The 13,800-nt window shown below is 40.8% G+C and overlaps 1 protein-coding gene across 3 annotated transcripts in view; it reads right to left on the minus strand.

Moving 5' to 3' along the window:
• Positions 1-5,514: 5,514 nt before the first annotated feature.
• The window catches only part of MARCHF11 (membrane associated ring-CH-type finger 11), a 114,095-nt gene continuing 105,809 nt past the window's right edge, over positions 5,515-13,800 (minus strand). For all 3 annotated transcript variants that reach the window (XM_085001739.1, XM_021076811.2, XM_085001738.1), the window contains one exon: positions 5,515-6,172. In XM_085001739.1, the coding sequence (XP_084857865.1) occupies positions 6,092-6,172 (81 nt within the window). In that variant the 3' untranslated portion in view covers positions 5,515-6,091. The remainder of the gene's footprint in view (positions 6,173-13,800) is intronic.

Below are 13,800 nucleotides of genomic sequence, written 5' to 3' on the forward strand. Positions count from 1 at the left end.
TTATTCTCATTGTACCCCACCCCCTCCCAGCTTCTTTCCAACACCATTTATACATGCTCATTGGAGAGGAGAGAAAGAAAAACAGAAGAAAACGTTTTTTAAAGGGAAGAGGAAAAGAAAACTCTGCTCTGAGAACACAGCCGTCTTGTCCTTTCACTGACACTCATAAGTGGATCGCAGTTTCTTCTCCACCAACAAATTCACTGAATACCACCTCTGCCAAGAGCACCAAAGTCTCCTTGCTAAGTGTCACTGATGCTTCATAGTCCCAAGCTGACCTTTTAGTTTCAATCGATACTCTTGGCTGCCTCTTTCCTTTTGAAGCAGTCTTTCCCCTTGGCTTCTAAACATTTAAGTCCCTTGGTTTCTCTCCACATTCTGCTGCTCCTCTCATCTTGTCTCCCAGGCACTGGTCCATCTCTATGCCAATCACTCCCATGCGAACATCCCGCAGAGACCTTGTGTTTGAGCTCTGGATTCACCCACCCAAATGCCTCTCGGATGTCTCCATGATGCCATCTCACAGACATGCAACCTTGGTGAATCCATAACAGAACATGGAATCATTCTGCATCTCCTCCTGCCCTGTGCTCCCTCTGCTCTCTTATCTCAGGCTGGAGCATGGCACCTCTGCTCTGCAGACCCCGGGAGCCATCCTGGACAGCTCTCAGTGTCTCTCCCTCCACTCAAGTCTTTCTGCTCTGCTCAGGATATACTGGCTTCCTGTGAACCCTCTCTCTGCTTCCTGCTTCTTCAGATTCTCAATTTGGGGGCTACCTCTTTTATCAAACTTTCTCCAAAAAAGTTCTTGTTTTTTGTGCTTGTTTGTCCTTCTTACTCATTCCTTTCTTTAATTCTTATTTTTGGTATAGAAGCACTTAAACCACTGAGCTGAATTGCCAATTTACTTGGGTTCATTCTCCCCCAAACCACAAACCTCTTCTTCTCTCTCTTTTTTTTTCTCTCTTTTTAGGGCCACACTAGTGGCCAGGGTTGGGGTCAAATCAGAGCTGTAGCTGCTGGCCTACACCACAGCTCACAGCAATGTCAGATCCTTAACCCACGGAGCAAGGCCAGGGATTGAACCTGGGTCTTCATGGATGCTGATTTGTTTCTGCTGAGCCATGACAGGAACGCCCACAAACTTCTTGAAATGAGCCTGTCTCATAGCCCCACTTCCAGGTGGACTTCCCTCCTTGGCACCTCATGGGAAGTCTCTTGGGTTGTTGCCACTGTGACTCACTTCTTTTTTAAATTTTTTTATGGTCACACCTATGGCACATGGATGTTCCCAGGCTAGGGGTTGAATCAGAGCTGCAGCCTACATCACAGGCAGGATCAAGCCTCATCTGTGACCTACGTCAGAGTTCATGGCAACGCTGGATCCTTAACCCACTGAATGAGGCCAGGGATCAAACCCACAACCTCATGGTTCCTAGTTGGGTTCATTACCCTAGTTGGGGTCATTACCGCTGGGCCACAGTGGGACCCACCATTGTGGCTGCCTCTTCTGACCTCTTCCTACCCTCTCTATGAAAGGGGGTCTGGCCAGCCTGTCTGGGAACCTGGTCCTTAGTAATATGCCCACTAGGAGAAGCCTGTGGTGTGCCTGGGTCACAATCCTTTTTTTTTTTTTTTTGACCACACCTGGGGCATATGGAAGTTCCTGGTCAGGGATTGAATCTAAGCTGCAGATGCAACCTAACACCTCAGCTGCCATGGCAACACCAGATCCATTAACACACTGAATGGTGCTGGGATTGAACTCATGCTTTCACAGTGACCTGAGCCACTGCAGTCACACTTATTGTTTTGTTTTGTTTTGTTTTATGGTCACACCCACAAATTATGGAAGTTCCTGGGCTAGGGGTTGAATTGGGGCTGCAGCTGCAGGCCTACACCACAGCCACTGCAATACCAGATCCAAGCCACATCTGTGACCTATGCCAAAGCCTGCGCAAGACTGGATCCTTACTATTGACAGAGGCCAGGGATCAAACCCGCATCCTCACAGAGATAGCATTGGGTTCTTAACCTTCTGACCCACAGTGGGAACTCCTGCAGTCAGATTCTTAACCCACTGTACCACAAAGGGAACTCCTGGGTCACAATACTTTTATCAGTGGAATAATAGGGATGAAGCCACTTCATTTGCTTAAGGCAAGATCAAAGAATAAGAAAGAGAAAGTACAGAAGGGAGCATCCTGAGAGCTTCAACTAACAAAACCAATCACGTTGTGAATGGCACACTTCCACGGCACTCCTTTCTCTTCTCCTTGTCTCAGCATCAGTCTGATTAAACCCAGACCTTCCCAAGAGTATTACGGGACAAGTGTCCCACAGAGCATCCTTAGCCTCCATCCACACTGTCCTCATTGACACTGCAGCCACTGGGCAAATCCCCTGATTTGCCAAAGCTCTTGTACAGCTGTGACGAGGAGCTCAATGTAGCCCTATTAAGAGAACCTTTGTCCCCTGGTTCCTCTCACCCATAAGTGATGTCCTTCTGTGGTCCATAATTGATGTCCTTTAAAAAAAAAAACACCAAAATTTTACAGGAAATCGTTCATTGTCTTCATTCTCCCGCTGGCTCCTGGGGGAGAATGCTTTAAAATAACTTTGTTTCTAGTCTTTGACTAATTTACTAGATAAATTCACTGTGTATAAAGATGGCATCTTTATGAAGATAGTGGATGATTCTCTAGATTACACTGGTACCTGGAAATTTAGGTTTTGTTATAAATTATGGCTCCTACTGCAGTTCTGTATCATACACACTTGATGGAAATTTTTTTTCTGAATTGATAAACCAGAACTAAACTAATTGCCTAATATATCTTCTTAAGATCGTTACACAATTATTTCTAAATATACCAAACATAGATTTATGTTTATATAAATGACTTTATTTTTATGAACATATAGATTGAAAACAAGAATGAATGAAACGTCACCACCGAAGTTTGATAAAGGATGCTCTTGGGAAGAAAAAATTAGAATATCTGATATTTGTAATCTACTGTCATTAAAATTTGTAAGTCAAAAAAAATAAGTTTTAAAGGAAAGTGTGGACAAATATGACCACCGTTTATTTTTATTTTACTTGTCATTTTAGGGCCACACCCATGGCATATAGAGGTTCCCAGGCTAGGAGTCAAATCAGAGGTGTAGTCACTTGGCCTTCACCTCAGCCACCGCAACGCCAGATCCGAGCCACATCTTCAACCTACATCATAGCTCATGGCAATGTCAGATCCTTAACCCACTGAGCGAGGCCAGGGATTGAACTTGCGTCCTCATGGATGCTAGTCAGATTTGTTTCTGCTGAGCCACAATAGGAACTCCTGACCTCTGTTTAAAATGACACATCAGATTGTTCCTGTTGTGGCACAGCAGAAACAAACCTGACTAGTATCCATGAGGACACAGGTTTGATGCCGTGAGCTGTGGTGTTAAGTCGCAGATGTGGCTTAGATCCCACGGTGCTGGGGCTGTGGTGTAGGCTGGCAGCTGCAGCTCCGATTAGACCCCTAGCCTGGAAACTTCCATATGCCACCAAATAAACAAATAATAAAATGACAGCAAACTATTTAATAGTTTGCCTTCCTGTCCCAGGTGGCAAGGCCAAGGGCAGAGGCAAGGTTGATGGGACTCCCCAGGATTGTGCTCAGGTACCTCCAGATTCAAACAAATTGCAGCACCCTCATTTCTTAGATCTGCCCCCAAAAGAGTGGTTGAATTTTCCTTCTTTCATGACTTCCTGCTTTGTTCTTCACATTTCTGCAAGTGGTCACAGCATTAACTTCTTTGTGACACAGTTTTTTTTCAACTGAGAGAGTATTATTTCAAGGTTTGGTAGCATTTGCTATATAGGAATCACAGTGCTACCTGTAATGTTAACTATTCTATTATGAATCATTTAAAGGTGATTTTTAGAAAAGAGAATGTGAAGGGTTTGATTTCCTGTGCTTTAAAATCTCATCATCAATTACTTCTCAAAAATGACCTATATGTTCAACTCCTGTTTCCAAGGAAGGCATGACTGGCTGTCTCATCTATTCTGTTGTTACCCATTAAAATGTGCATTTACCTCCATCAGGAGGAGAAAAAGGTGGAAAATCCCCAGGTATCACTACTTAGCAGCCTGTTCCTGGGGAGTCAATAGCCTCATTTTTCTTTTCCCTCTTTTCATTTGAAAGAATAATTTTCTAGTAAAAGAGAAATGCTTCTTACTGCTGGAAAATAAATTTCCCAGGACTTCATTAAACCAAGTAATAGAATCAGTGTTTAAATGATTAAGCAGGTATATAAGCTTTCACAAAAAGAAAATCTAATTAACATGATACTCATAGAAATCAAGACACTAATAATTAACCAAAACAATCTCGATACTTCTAAAAGAGGGCTATGCGAATGTGAGGCCGTGTTACAATTACACATGCAAGGATGCGACATTCTGGTGAGCCTTTGGGGTTGTGAGTATGCAGGGTGCCCTGCCTGTGTAATGTGCACTGGAAGACGGGCACACCTCGTTTCATAGCTCTTCATTGCATTGTGCTTCGCAGACACTGCATTTTTGACAAATTGAAGGTTTAGGGCAACTCCGTGTCGAGCAAGTCCATCGGCACCGTTTTTTTCAATAGCTTTTGCTCACTTCCTGTCTCTGTGTCACATTTTGGTAATTCTTGCAATATTTCAAATTTTTTATTACTGAATTGTTATGATGATCTGTGATCTTTGATATTATTACTAGGACTTGAAGGCTCAGATGATGGTTAGTATTTTTTAATCCTAAAGGGCTTTTCTTTTTATCTTATTTATGTATTTATTTTTAGGGCTGCACCCATGGCATATAGAAGGTCCCAGGCTAGGGGTCGAATTGAAGCTGCAGCTGCTGGCCTACACCACAGCTCACAGTAATGCTGGGTCCTTAATCCACTGAGCCAGGCCAGGGATTAAACCTGTGTCCTTGTGGATAACGGTCGGGTTTGTTACCACTGAGCCATGGTGGAAACTCCTCAATAAAGTTGTTTTAATATATATATATATATATATTAAGAATGCTATTGTACACTTAATACACTGCAGTAGAGTATAAACATAACTTTTATATGCTCTGGGAAACCAAAAATTCGAGTAACTTACTTTATTGAGATTTTTGCTTTCTTGCCAGGTCTGGAACTGAATCAGCAATATCTTCAAAATATGCCTGTAACACTATTTTATTCCAACCGTTATTATCTCTTCGTAAGATCTCTGTAACTGTTTCAGAAGTTAGAGAACAAGCCATAATTCCTGGAACTTGCTCTTATGGTGACAGGTTGTTTTATCCCACAAAGAAAGTCATGCTCAAATTTGCCAACCAGCATGAGGCATGAGGGAAACCAGTGCAGCAGGTCATAGAAGCATCTCTATGCCAGGTAGTTGATAGGCACTTGGGAACTTGCCTGCAGTATTATTCTAAACTCTTCCCCATTTGTAGCATGCCTAAAAAATTACACATGGAGCAAAACATTTGATAAAAAATATATTTAAAACAAGCAAGAAAAAATAGTTTTGACCTTAAGGATAACTTTCATCATTCTTTTAACCAAGTAGAGTTAAATAATATGGATAACGGTTTCAAGTACCAACTTATAAAAGATATGGTAAATCAGAAAGCAAAGAACAGGAGAACTTTTTTTTTTTTCAGAAAAATGTATTTGCAATTCAAATGTTCATATAAAAAGCATAAATTTTAAAAAGTTCATAGATGTGTGTTTTTAGAAGTGCTATGGTTTTGCCTTTCATTGATTGCAATTACATTCCAAGATGCACAGGGTGGTCCACACTGCACCTTCTTAACTTTGTCACACTGAAGTTACTCTCATCACAACCTCCCCTGAGCTGTTGTCTTCTGACAAATCTTCATGGGGCCTCATTCGATTGAACAGATGTAGTAACACGTAGCCACACTGAAACCTTGGGGAGGTCAACTGTGTTGGGTGGACCAAGTTCCTGTTCCGCAGCGCCGTCAATGGCAACCATAAAGTCCTGCTTGTGGAAGACTCTCCCCGGCTACTTTCTTCGATGTCCGAGGCTTTGTCGTAATTTAATACATCCCAGTGTAAATTAACAGCTCGCCAGCGCTTAAACACTCTGTAAACTGCAGCTCCTTCATGGACGATGAGACCTACAATTCAAGGTGAAAAAAAAGGGAAGATTGGTCATCATCAAAAGTTGGGAATGCTGTTTTGTATATAATCAAGAGATTAAAGAAATAGTCATTTCTCTGTTACTCATAATTATCAAAAAATGTGTAATCCTGGCTATTCAAATATTATGTCCAATGGCAAGCGACTATACATATTACAAAGTAGTCAATATTCAAAAACAAGAATCCACTACCGTGCAGATAGTAAAGTTATCATGAGTATAACTGATTTTCTCCATTATGGCTGAGAACATGATTTAGGTATTTATGATGCCTTCAGAGAACCATTAGGTTGATTTATTCATTTGGCAGATATTTCCTGAGTGTCCACTGTGAGCCAAGCAGTGTGTTAGGGGCTTGGTCCCAGCTGGCAACTTAATTTATGAAAGAGATAGATATCAAGGTCACTGCCATCTCCCCAGCTTCTAAATACAGGTTTTTTGTTTGTTTGTTTTTTGTTTTGTTTTTGCTTTGTTTTGTTTTGTTTTTTGTCTCTTTGTCTTTTCTAGGGCTGCACCAGAAGCATATGGAGGTTCCCAGGCTAGGGGTCCAGTCGGAGCTGTAGCCGCCAGCCTACTCCAGAGCCACAGCAACTCAGGATCAGAGCCATGTCTGTGATCTACACCATAGGTCACAGCAATGCTGGATCCTTAACCCACTGAGCTAGGCCAGGGATCAAACCTGCAACCTCATGGTTCCTAGTCGGATTCGTTAACCACTGAGCCACAACAAGAACTCCTCGCCAGCTTCTAAAACAATCTTTGACACACAGGAGGTATGATCTAACCTTGTGTTATTTTTCCTCTCGTCAACAATTCAACAAAAATTTATCAAGTACCTTCCTGAGAGCTTTATGTATATTATCTCATTTAGTTCTCACCACCTCCTTTCAAAGTAAGTACCGGCATGGCCGCCATTCTCGCTCAAGAGCAGACAGCTGGTGGCAGTGGGGCAGGGATGGCTCCAGAAACCCAGGCACTCTGGCTCCAGAGACCTTGCTCTTTGCTGCTATACAGTGAATTGATGATTACACATTTTTGAGACAGACTCTCAGGGGATAAACAAGATAATAAAGGAAGCTTGGCCACCACAAGCTGGCCATCCATAGGCTGGCTGTGGTACATTGATACATGGCTCCAACTCCACCTCCCACCCCAGATCCCTCCATACTCTGCATTTTCTACACATTTATATCTCATTTATATGTAGTCCAAAAGCTTTTGAATCCCAAAAAGGAGTTCCTGGTGGGTAGGTCCCTTCAGATAGAAAAGTGAGGAAGAGCTTCTCTTTCAGGAATTTGAAATTCCATTGAAAATTGGTGGAAAAAACCAGTGACGTCTCTCTTAAGATGGATTATGTATGGCACAAACATAGGGTGTGTCGGTTGACACAATCACTTTTTAACCAAAATTTGAAAATGAGAAGCCCCTACTACCTCCTAGCACTTAGAATCTTGAATGTATGCCCTAGAGAAATATGAAAAAGGAAGCATGTTCAAAAATGTTTATTAAATATTTATCTGTATTTGAGAAAAAAAATTGCAAGCATTCTCAATGTCCCTCCTGAGAAGAATGGATACACTGCAGTGTGTGGATCAAAAAGACTATAGCAACGAAAGAGAAAGGAACACAATGGCATGGACTTAATGTAGATAAACTTTAAAATAATAGTGGAAATCTTTTATATTTAGAATGGATAACCAATTGGGTCTTACCTACTGCACAGCACAGGGAACTATGTCCAGTCTCTGGGGGTAGAACATGATGGAAGATAGTATAAGAAAAGAATGCAAATATATGCATGACTGGGTCACTATGCTATACAGCAGAAATTGACACAATACTGTAAGTTGACTATACTCTAATAAAAACTTTTAAAAAATAATAGCGGAAGTCTCAAAACCAATTCCCAGAGTTCCCGTCGTGGCTCAGGGGTTAACGAATCTGACTAGGAACCATGAGGTTGCAGGTTTGATCCCTGGCCTAGCTCAGTGGGTTAGGGATCCAGCGTTGCCATGAGCCGTGGTATAGGTCACAGACAGGGCTTGGATCCCGCATTGCTGTGGCTGTGATGTAGGCCGGCAGCTACAGCTCTGATAAGACCCAGCCTGGGAACCTCCATATGCTGCAGGAGCAGCCCTAGAAAAGGCAAAAAGACAAAATAAATAAATACATAATTGGAGTGAGGAAATACTATACGTTTTTATGGATACAGATATATATGGCAAAAATGTAGAAATGTGTGTGAAAAAAAATAAAAAAAAATAAAAAAAAAGAAATGTGTGTGAGACGAGACAAGTAACCATTAAATTAGTGGTAAGAGTATGAAATTGGGAGAGGTTTCAAGGAAGGCTTTCTGTTTGTTGGTTGGTTGGTTGGTTTTTAGGGCTGCACTCGCAGGATATAGAAGTTCCCAGGCTAGGGGTTGAATTGGAGCTGTAGCCACAGTCCTACACCATAACCACAGCAACGCAGAATCCTAGCTGAGTCTGCGACCTACACCACAGCTCACAGCAGCAACACCGGATCCTTAGCCCACTGAGCAAGGCCAGGGATCAAACCTGTTTTTTCATGGATACTAGTTGGGTTTGTTATCATTGAGTCACAAGGAGAACTCCAAGGGGGGCTTTCTATTATATCTCTTAATGTCACATTTTTTTTTAACCTGGGAGGTGGGTATATGAATGTTCAACATGTTATTGTATATACTTTTCATGTACCCAAATAATTCATTATTTCAAAAATTACAGAAAAAAATTTAGGAAAATTGATCTCAATGGGTTGAGGAATAGATAACAGAAGCAGATGACACAAATGAGGAGGTTACCATGTTTTATGTTAAGAGCAGAGTGTTTAGCAGTAAGAATAACACAGAGAAACTAAGTAATAAACTTGTCAGAGGAGAAACTGACAGAAATGGTAAATGTAAGAAGGGAAAAAACAAAATCAGAATCTCACATTTTTCAGGCTGGAGGGAGGACTAAGTGATTGAAAGGATGGTAATCTCCCTACAGGCACAATCAGTAAGGGTTTTGACTAAGCTTTTGTTGGGGAGAATATTCTTTCTTTTTTTTTTTTGTCAGCTAAAACAATTCTAACAACAACAACAACAACAACAAAAAACAATTCTAGATGGGTAATGAAAGTACCCAGTCTTTGAAAAATCACACCTACCTGATACTAGAATTTAAATTTTACATCTCGCCCTCACCAGAAGATAAACTCCTACTGCACATGCATTAAGGTCATTCCAAAGATATTAACATAGGCCATTAAAAATGCATGTGGTCTAGAGTTCCTGTCGTGGCTCAGCAGAAATGAATCTGACTAGCATCTTTGAGGACGCATGCAGGTTTGGTCCCTGGCCTCATTTTGTGGGTTAAAGATCTGACATTGCCGTTAACTACGGTGTAAGTCGAAGACATGGCTCAGATCTGGCGTTGCTGTAGCTGTGGTATAGGCCAGCGGCTACAGCTCTGATTCTACCTGTAGCTTGGGAACTTCCATAGGCCATGGGTGTGACCCTAAATAGACATAAAGGCAAAAAATAAAAGCAAAAAAAATGCACATGATCTAATAAATAAAAATATCTTAAGCCCAATTATTGTACATCACCGAAATAATTAGAAGAAATGTAAACTTCTGTTAATCACAGCAGTTCAAATAATTGCTTGATTCGTTTTTCCTGAGGAATAAGCAGAGTTGACCTGACTAGATGTTTTTAAGAAACAGTCAGAATTATAAGTCAACACTACCAGATTTTCATTGATCATTCTAATATGAGCTTTCTGAAATCTCCATGACCAATGATTTAACTTTCCCAGTTCTGTTTTTCCTCCTTAAAATTCAATTGGAATACCCGATCTATATATTCAGGAACAGTACGAAGATAAATTGGAATTCATCAACTGTAAAGCACTCAGATTTCCTTGGAGGTGGTAGCTATATAAACACAAGACATTATTATTAATTAAAAAGTCAATAGTGAATCTAGGTGGTGAGAAGCATTCATTCACACTAATCATAGAACCATTACAGTCTGCGACAGGTTCATTCTGGATAAGTGCGGTGATGGGCTGGGGGTGGGGCTCCTTCACCAGGGGAAACCACTCATTTCACAAGATCCTATTCTTTTTTTGATTGATTTCCCTTGAAAGGCCAGAAATCAGATCATTTACTTGAGCTTAAAGTCATTTTCTGTGACTATATTCCTGGTAGCCTTATCTCTAAATACATAAATCAACCCAATGTGCAGAAATAAACCCCACAGGTCTTTATAGTACATTTTGAACCAAATTTAAAGACAGACAACTACTTGAAGTTTTCATGAAGACACAGCCCTCTTGAATTTCCAGTCTCCTGTGCTGCTGTTTAATTGCATTCAAGTTATAAACGATGTTTAGACTTTGCTTTATTCCCCATGGATATTTAGAATTAATCCTAGCCCTCTAGAGGCTTAGGTTTTACTTGAATATGAGGAACCCCATCCTCGCACAAGACTGCCTCTGTAATGTACACTTTCCCCTTTTCTCTTTTAGACTTTCTGGAGCGGTGGCACGTGCCCAGTGGTTGTAAGAAGCTGTGACTATTATCATCACTGAAATCCAGAGGTAAGGATTCATTAACTCTAGTGCATATGTTGAGAATCCAGCTATTAAAAATTGAAAGGCTCCCCTTCCCTACTATTGATCAGTTGCCCTCTTGTTTCATAACTGATGAGTTCACTTCCGCTGGTACCTTCACTCTCGGGAATACCTCGATTTAAGCCTTAAGAAGAATTTGCCACCTTGACACTTCAGGTCGTAGGACAAAAGGCTTGGATTTACTTTATCATTGGAAAAGCAATGATAATTTCTATAAACTGAGATTTGCTACATTATTAACGGCAATGATGTCAACAAGGTGTGATTCATGGGAACTTGGGGTTTTGAGACTTGAGGAAAGTGTGGGTATGTGTGTCCTGGTGTGTGTGGTTGGTTGTTTCTTATTCTCTTGGAAGAAATATTTAATTTGAGCAGCCTCTTATTGATGCAAAAGAATCCTTTTCGTTAGGGAATAATCTTTAACAGCAGAGCAGATTTAAATAGTTTCTAGCGTCATTGAAATAAAAGCACAGTGTTTATGTAAGTAAAATATATCCCAAGGTTTTTTTTTTTTTTTTTTTTTTTTTTGTCTTTTAGGGCCACACCGGTGGCACATGGAGGTTCCCAGGCTAGGAGCCAAATTGGAGCTGTAGCTGCCAGCCTATGCCACAGCAACACAGGATCTGAGCCGCATCTGCAACCTACACCACAGTTCACAGCAACGCCAGCTCCTTAACCCACTAAGCGAGGCCAGGGATCGAACCCAAATCCTCATGGATCCTAGCCAGGTCCGTTAACCACTGAGCCACGAGAGGAACTCCAGTATATCCCAAGTTTGGGAGTGGTGCATGAGCTAAAATTCTTGTAGAAAATCAGCGGATTACCAAAAAAATAACGGGAAGATTATCAAGGTACATATAATGCTCACAGGGGTGCCTGTGTGTACACACTCATAAATAAACACCACTTGTCTATGTTTACTTCAATGCAGACAAATGGTGTGTCACAATTCATAGAGATTTGTAAAATTATTAGTCAAATACAGATTTTAATATTAACTACCAAACCACCAATCTAATCATTTCATCTGCTGTTTGTCTCAGCTTTTTTGAATTGATTTGGTTATTTTTCATGATTAAAAAATAAATTTTTAGGAATTCCTGTTATGGCTCAGTGGTTAACGAACCCAACTAGCATCCATGAGGACACGGTATCGAGCCCTGGCCTTGCTCATTCGGTTAAGGATCCAGTGTTGCCGTGAATGGTGGTGTAGCTCACAGACGTGGCTTGGATCCCACATTGCTGTGGCTGTGGTGTAGGCTGGTGGCTATAGTTCTAATTTGACCTCTAACCTGGGAGACTTCATATGCTTCATATGCTTTTTAGGGTCCAGCCCTAAAAAGACCAAAAAAAAAATTATTTATCAAGTGCCTGTTCTGTGCCAAGCACTGTGCTAAGTGGTTTTACGTGCACAATTTTCATTTAACCTTGACTGCAACTCTCCAAATAGATATATTATTGAATAGCTTCACAGTCAGGGAAAATTGAGACCTAGAGAGATTGAGTCAATCATCCAACATTATGAAGACATCAACATTGTGAAGACATCAACTCTGAGACGAAAGCCCAAAACTTCTCTATATATAAACCTTGAGTTCTATAATCCTACTTTTGCTAAATTTCCAATGGACGACCATTTCTTCTAGTCATAGAATGATCAACTCAAAGAGATCTTGCTATGGACCGAACGTTTGTACCTCCCCCAGATTTATATTTTGAAGCCTTTATCCCCAACATGATGGTATTTGGAGGTGAGGCCTTTGGGGAGTAATTAGAGTTATATTAATTCATGAGGGTGATTAACACCCTTAAAAAAACAGGAAGAGACACAAGTTTTCACACCACAGAAAGGCCCCATGAGGTCATAACAAGAAGATAAATGTTTATTGTTTAAGTCACCCAGGGCTGTGGTATTTTTGTTACAGAGGCTCAGACAGACTAAGATGGACCTGGTATATAATAAATTACATCACCCTCATTTAAAAGATGAGTAAATTATGTCCCAGAGAATGATGTGGGCAATGTTATATAATTAGTTGACGTTTTTAATATCCTTGTGTGTCACTGACACTGTTTTATCTCTAGGAGTGCCAATAAAACAAGCCCTTCCATCCCTTATATGAAGGTAGCACTGCGATTGGTGAGCACTTGATGGATGGCTGGTGAGCTGCACTCACCCTGATCTTTCCCAAGAAATGCAAGATCCTGGTAACACCAGTGCTGGTCAATCACATCAGACCTTGGGAAAGTGACAGAATCCACAGCTTGCAGCAGATATGTGGCCAGAAAAGGCTCTTCATTGTGAAAATGTCCAAGATTTCTTAGTTAAATGTAACCATTTTCCCCAGCCAAGATTCCTTCTCCCTTCTGTCCCTCTCTCTGGACTTTCCATATATCCAAACTCTGTAAATATACCCTGTGTCATTCTGAAAAGTCCATGTGGACCAAAAGCAGAATGGTGATTTTGGGCCTCTTCTAACTCTATTTAAGGAGAACAGGTTAGAGAGGATTCAAGTCAACCTCATAAAGTGGCTCCATTCTTCACCCCTTATTTCACACTGCTTCTTGGGGAAAACCACAGTGTGGCTGCACCAGAAAGGGTTAACTAAATGAGACGATCCCCGAGATTTCCTTTGTTGGAATAATCTTTGCTAGAATGTAATAAAATGCATTCATCTTGGTGGCACATTTTCCTAAGGTACCCTACATTTAGATGCCCAACAGTTATGGAAATTTAAATGCTAGTTTTGGGGGGTTTGGTAGATGGAGAAGAAAGTGTGGAAAATTTTATTAACACTCAGTGTACAAAGTTTAACTTAGATATAAGTGTAAAAGTAATCACTTTAAAAGTCACTCGCCCATTGTTGAATCTTGTTACTATGAATCTTGAAGAAATAACCACCAGTCATTTCTACGTATACTGAGCATTTTTTGTTGGACTCAACTATATAGGAAACTATATAGT

This window comes from Sus scrofa, chromosome 16, assembly GCF_054392235.1.
Source record: "Sus scrofa isolate SSC_HxYL_T2T_F1_AM1 chromosome 16, Sscrofa_HxYL_maternal_Yorkshire_Landrace_v2.0, whole genome shotgun sequence".
In the NCBI taxonomy this organism is placed as follows: Eukaryota; Metazoa; Chordata; class Mammalia; order Artiodactyla; family Suidae; genus Sus; species Sus scrofa.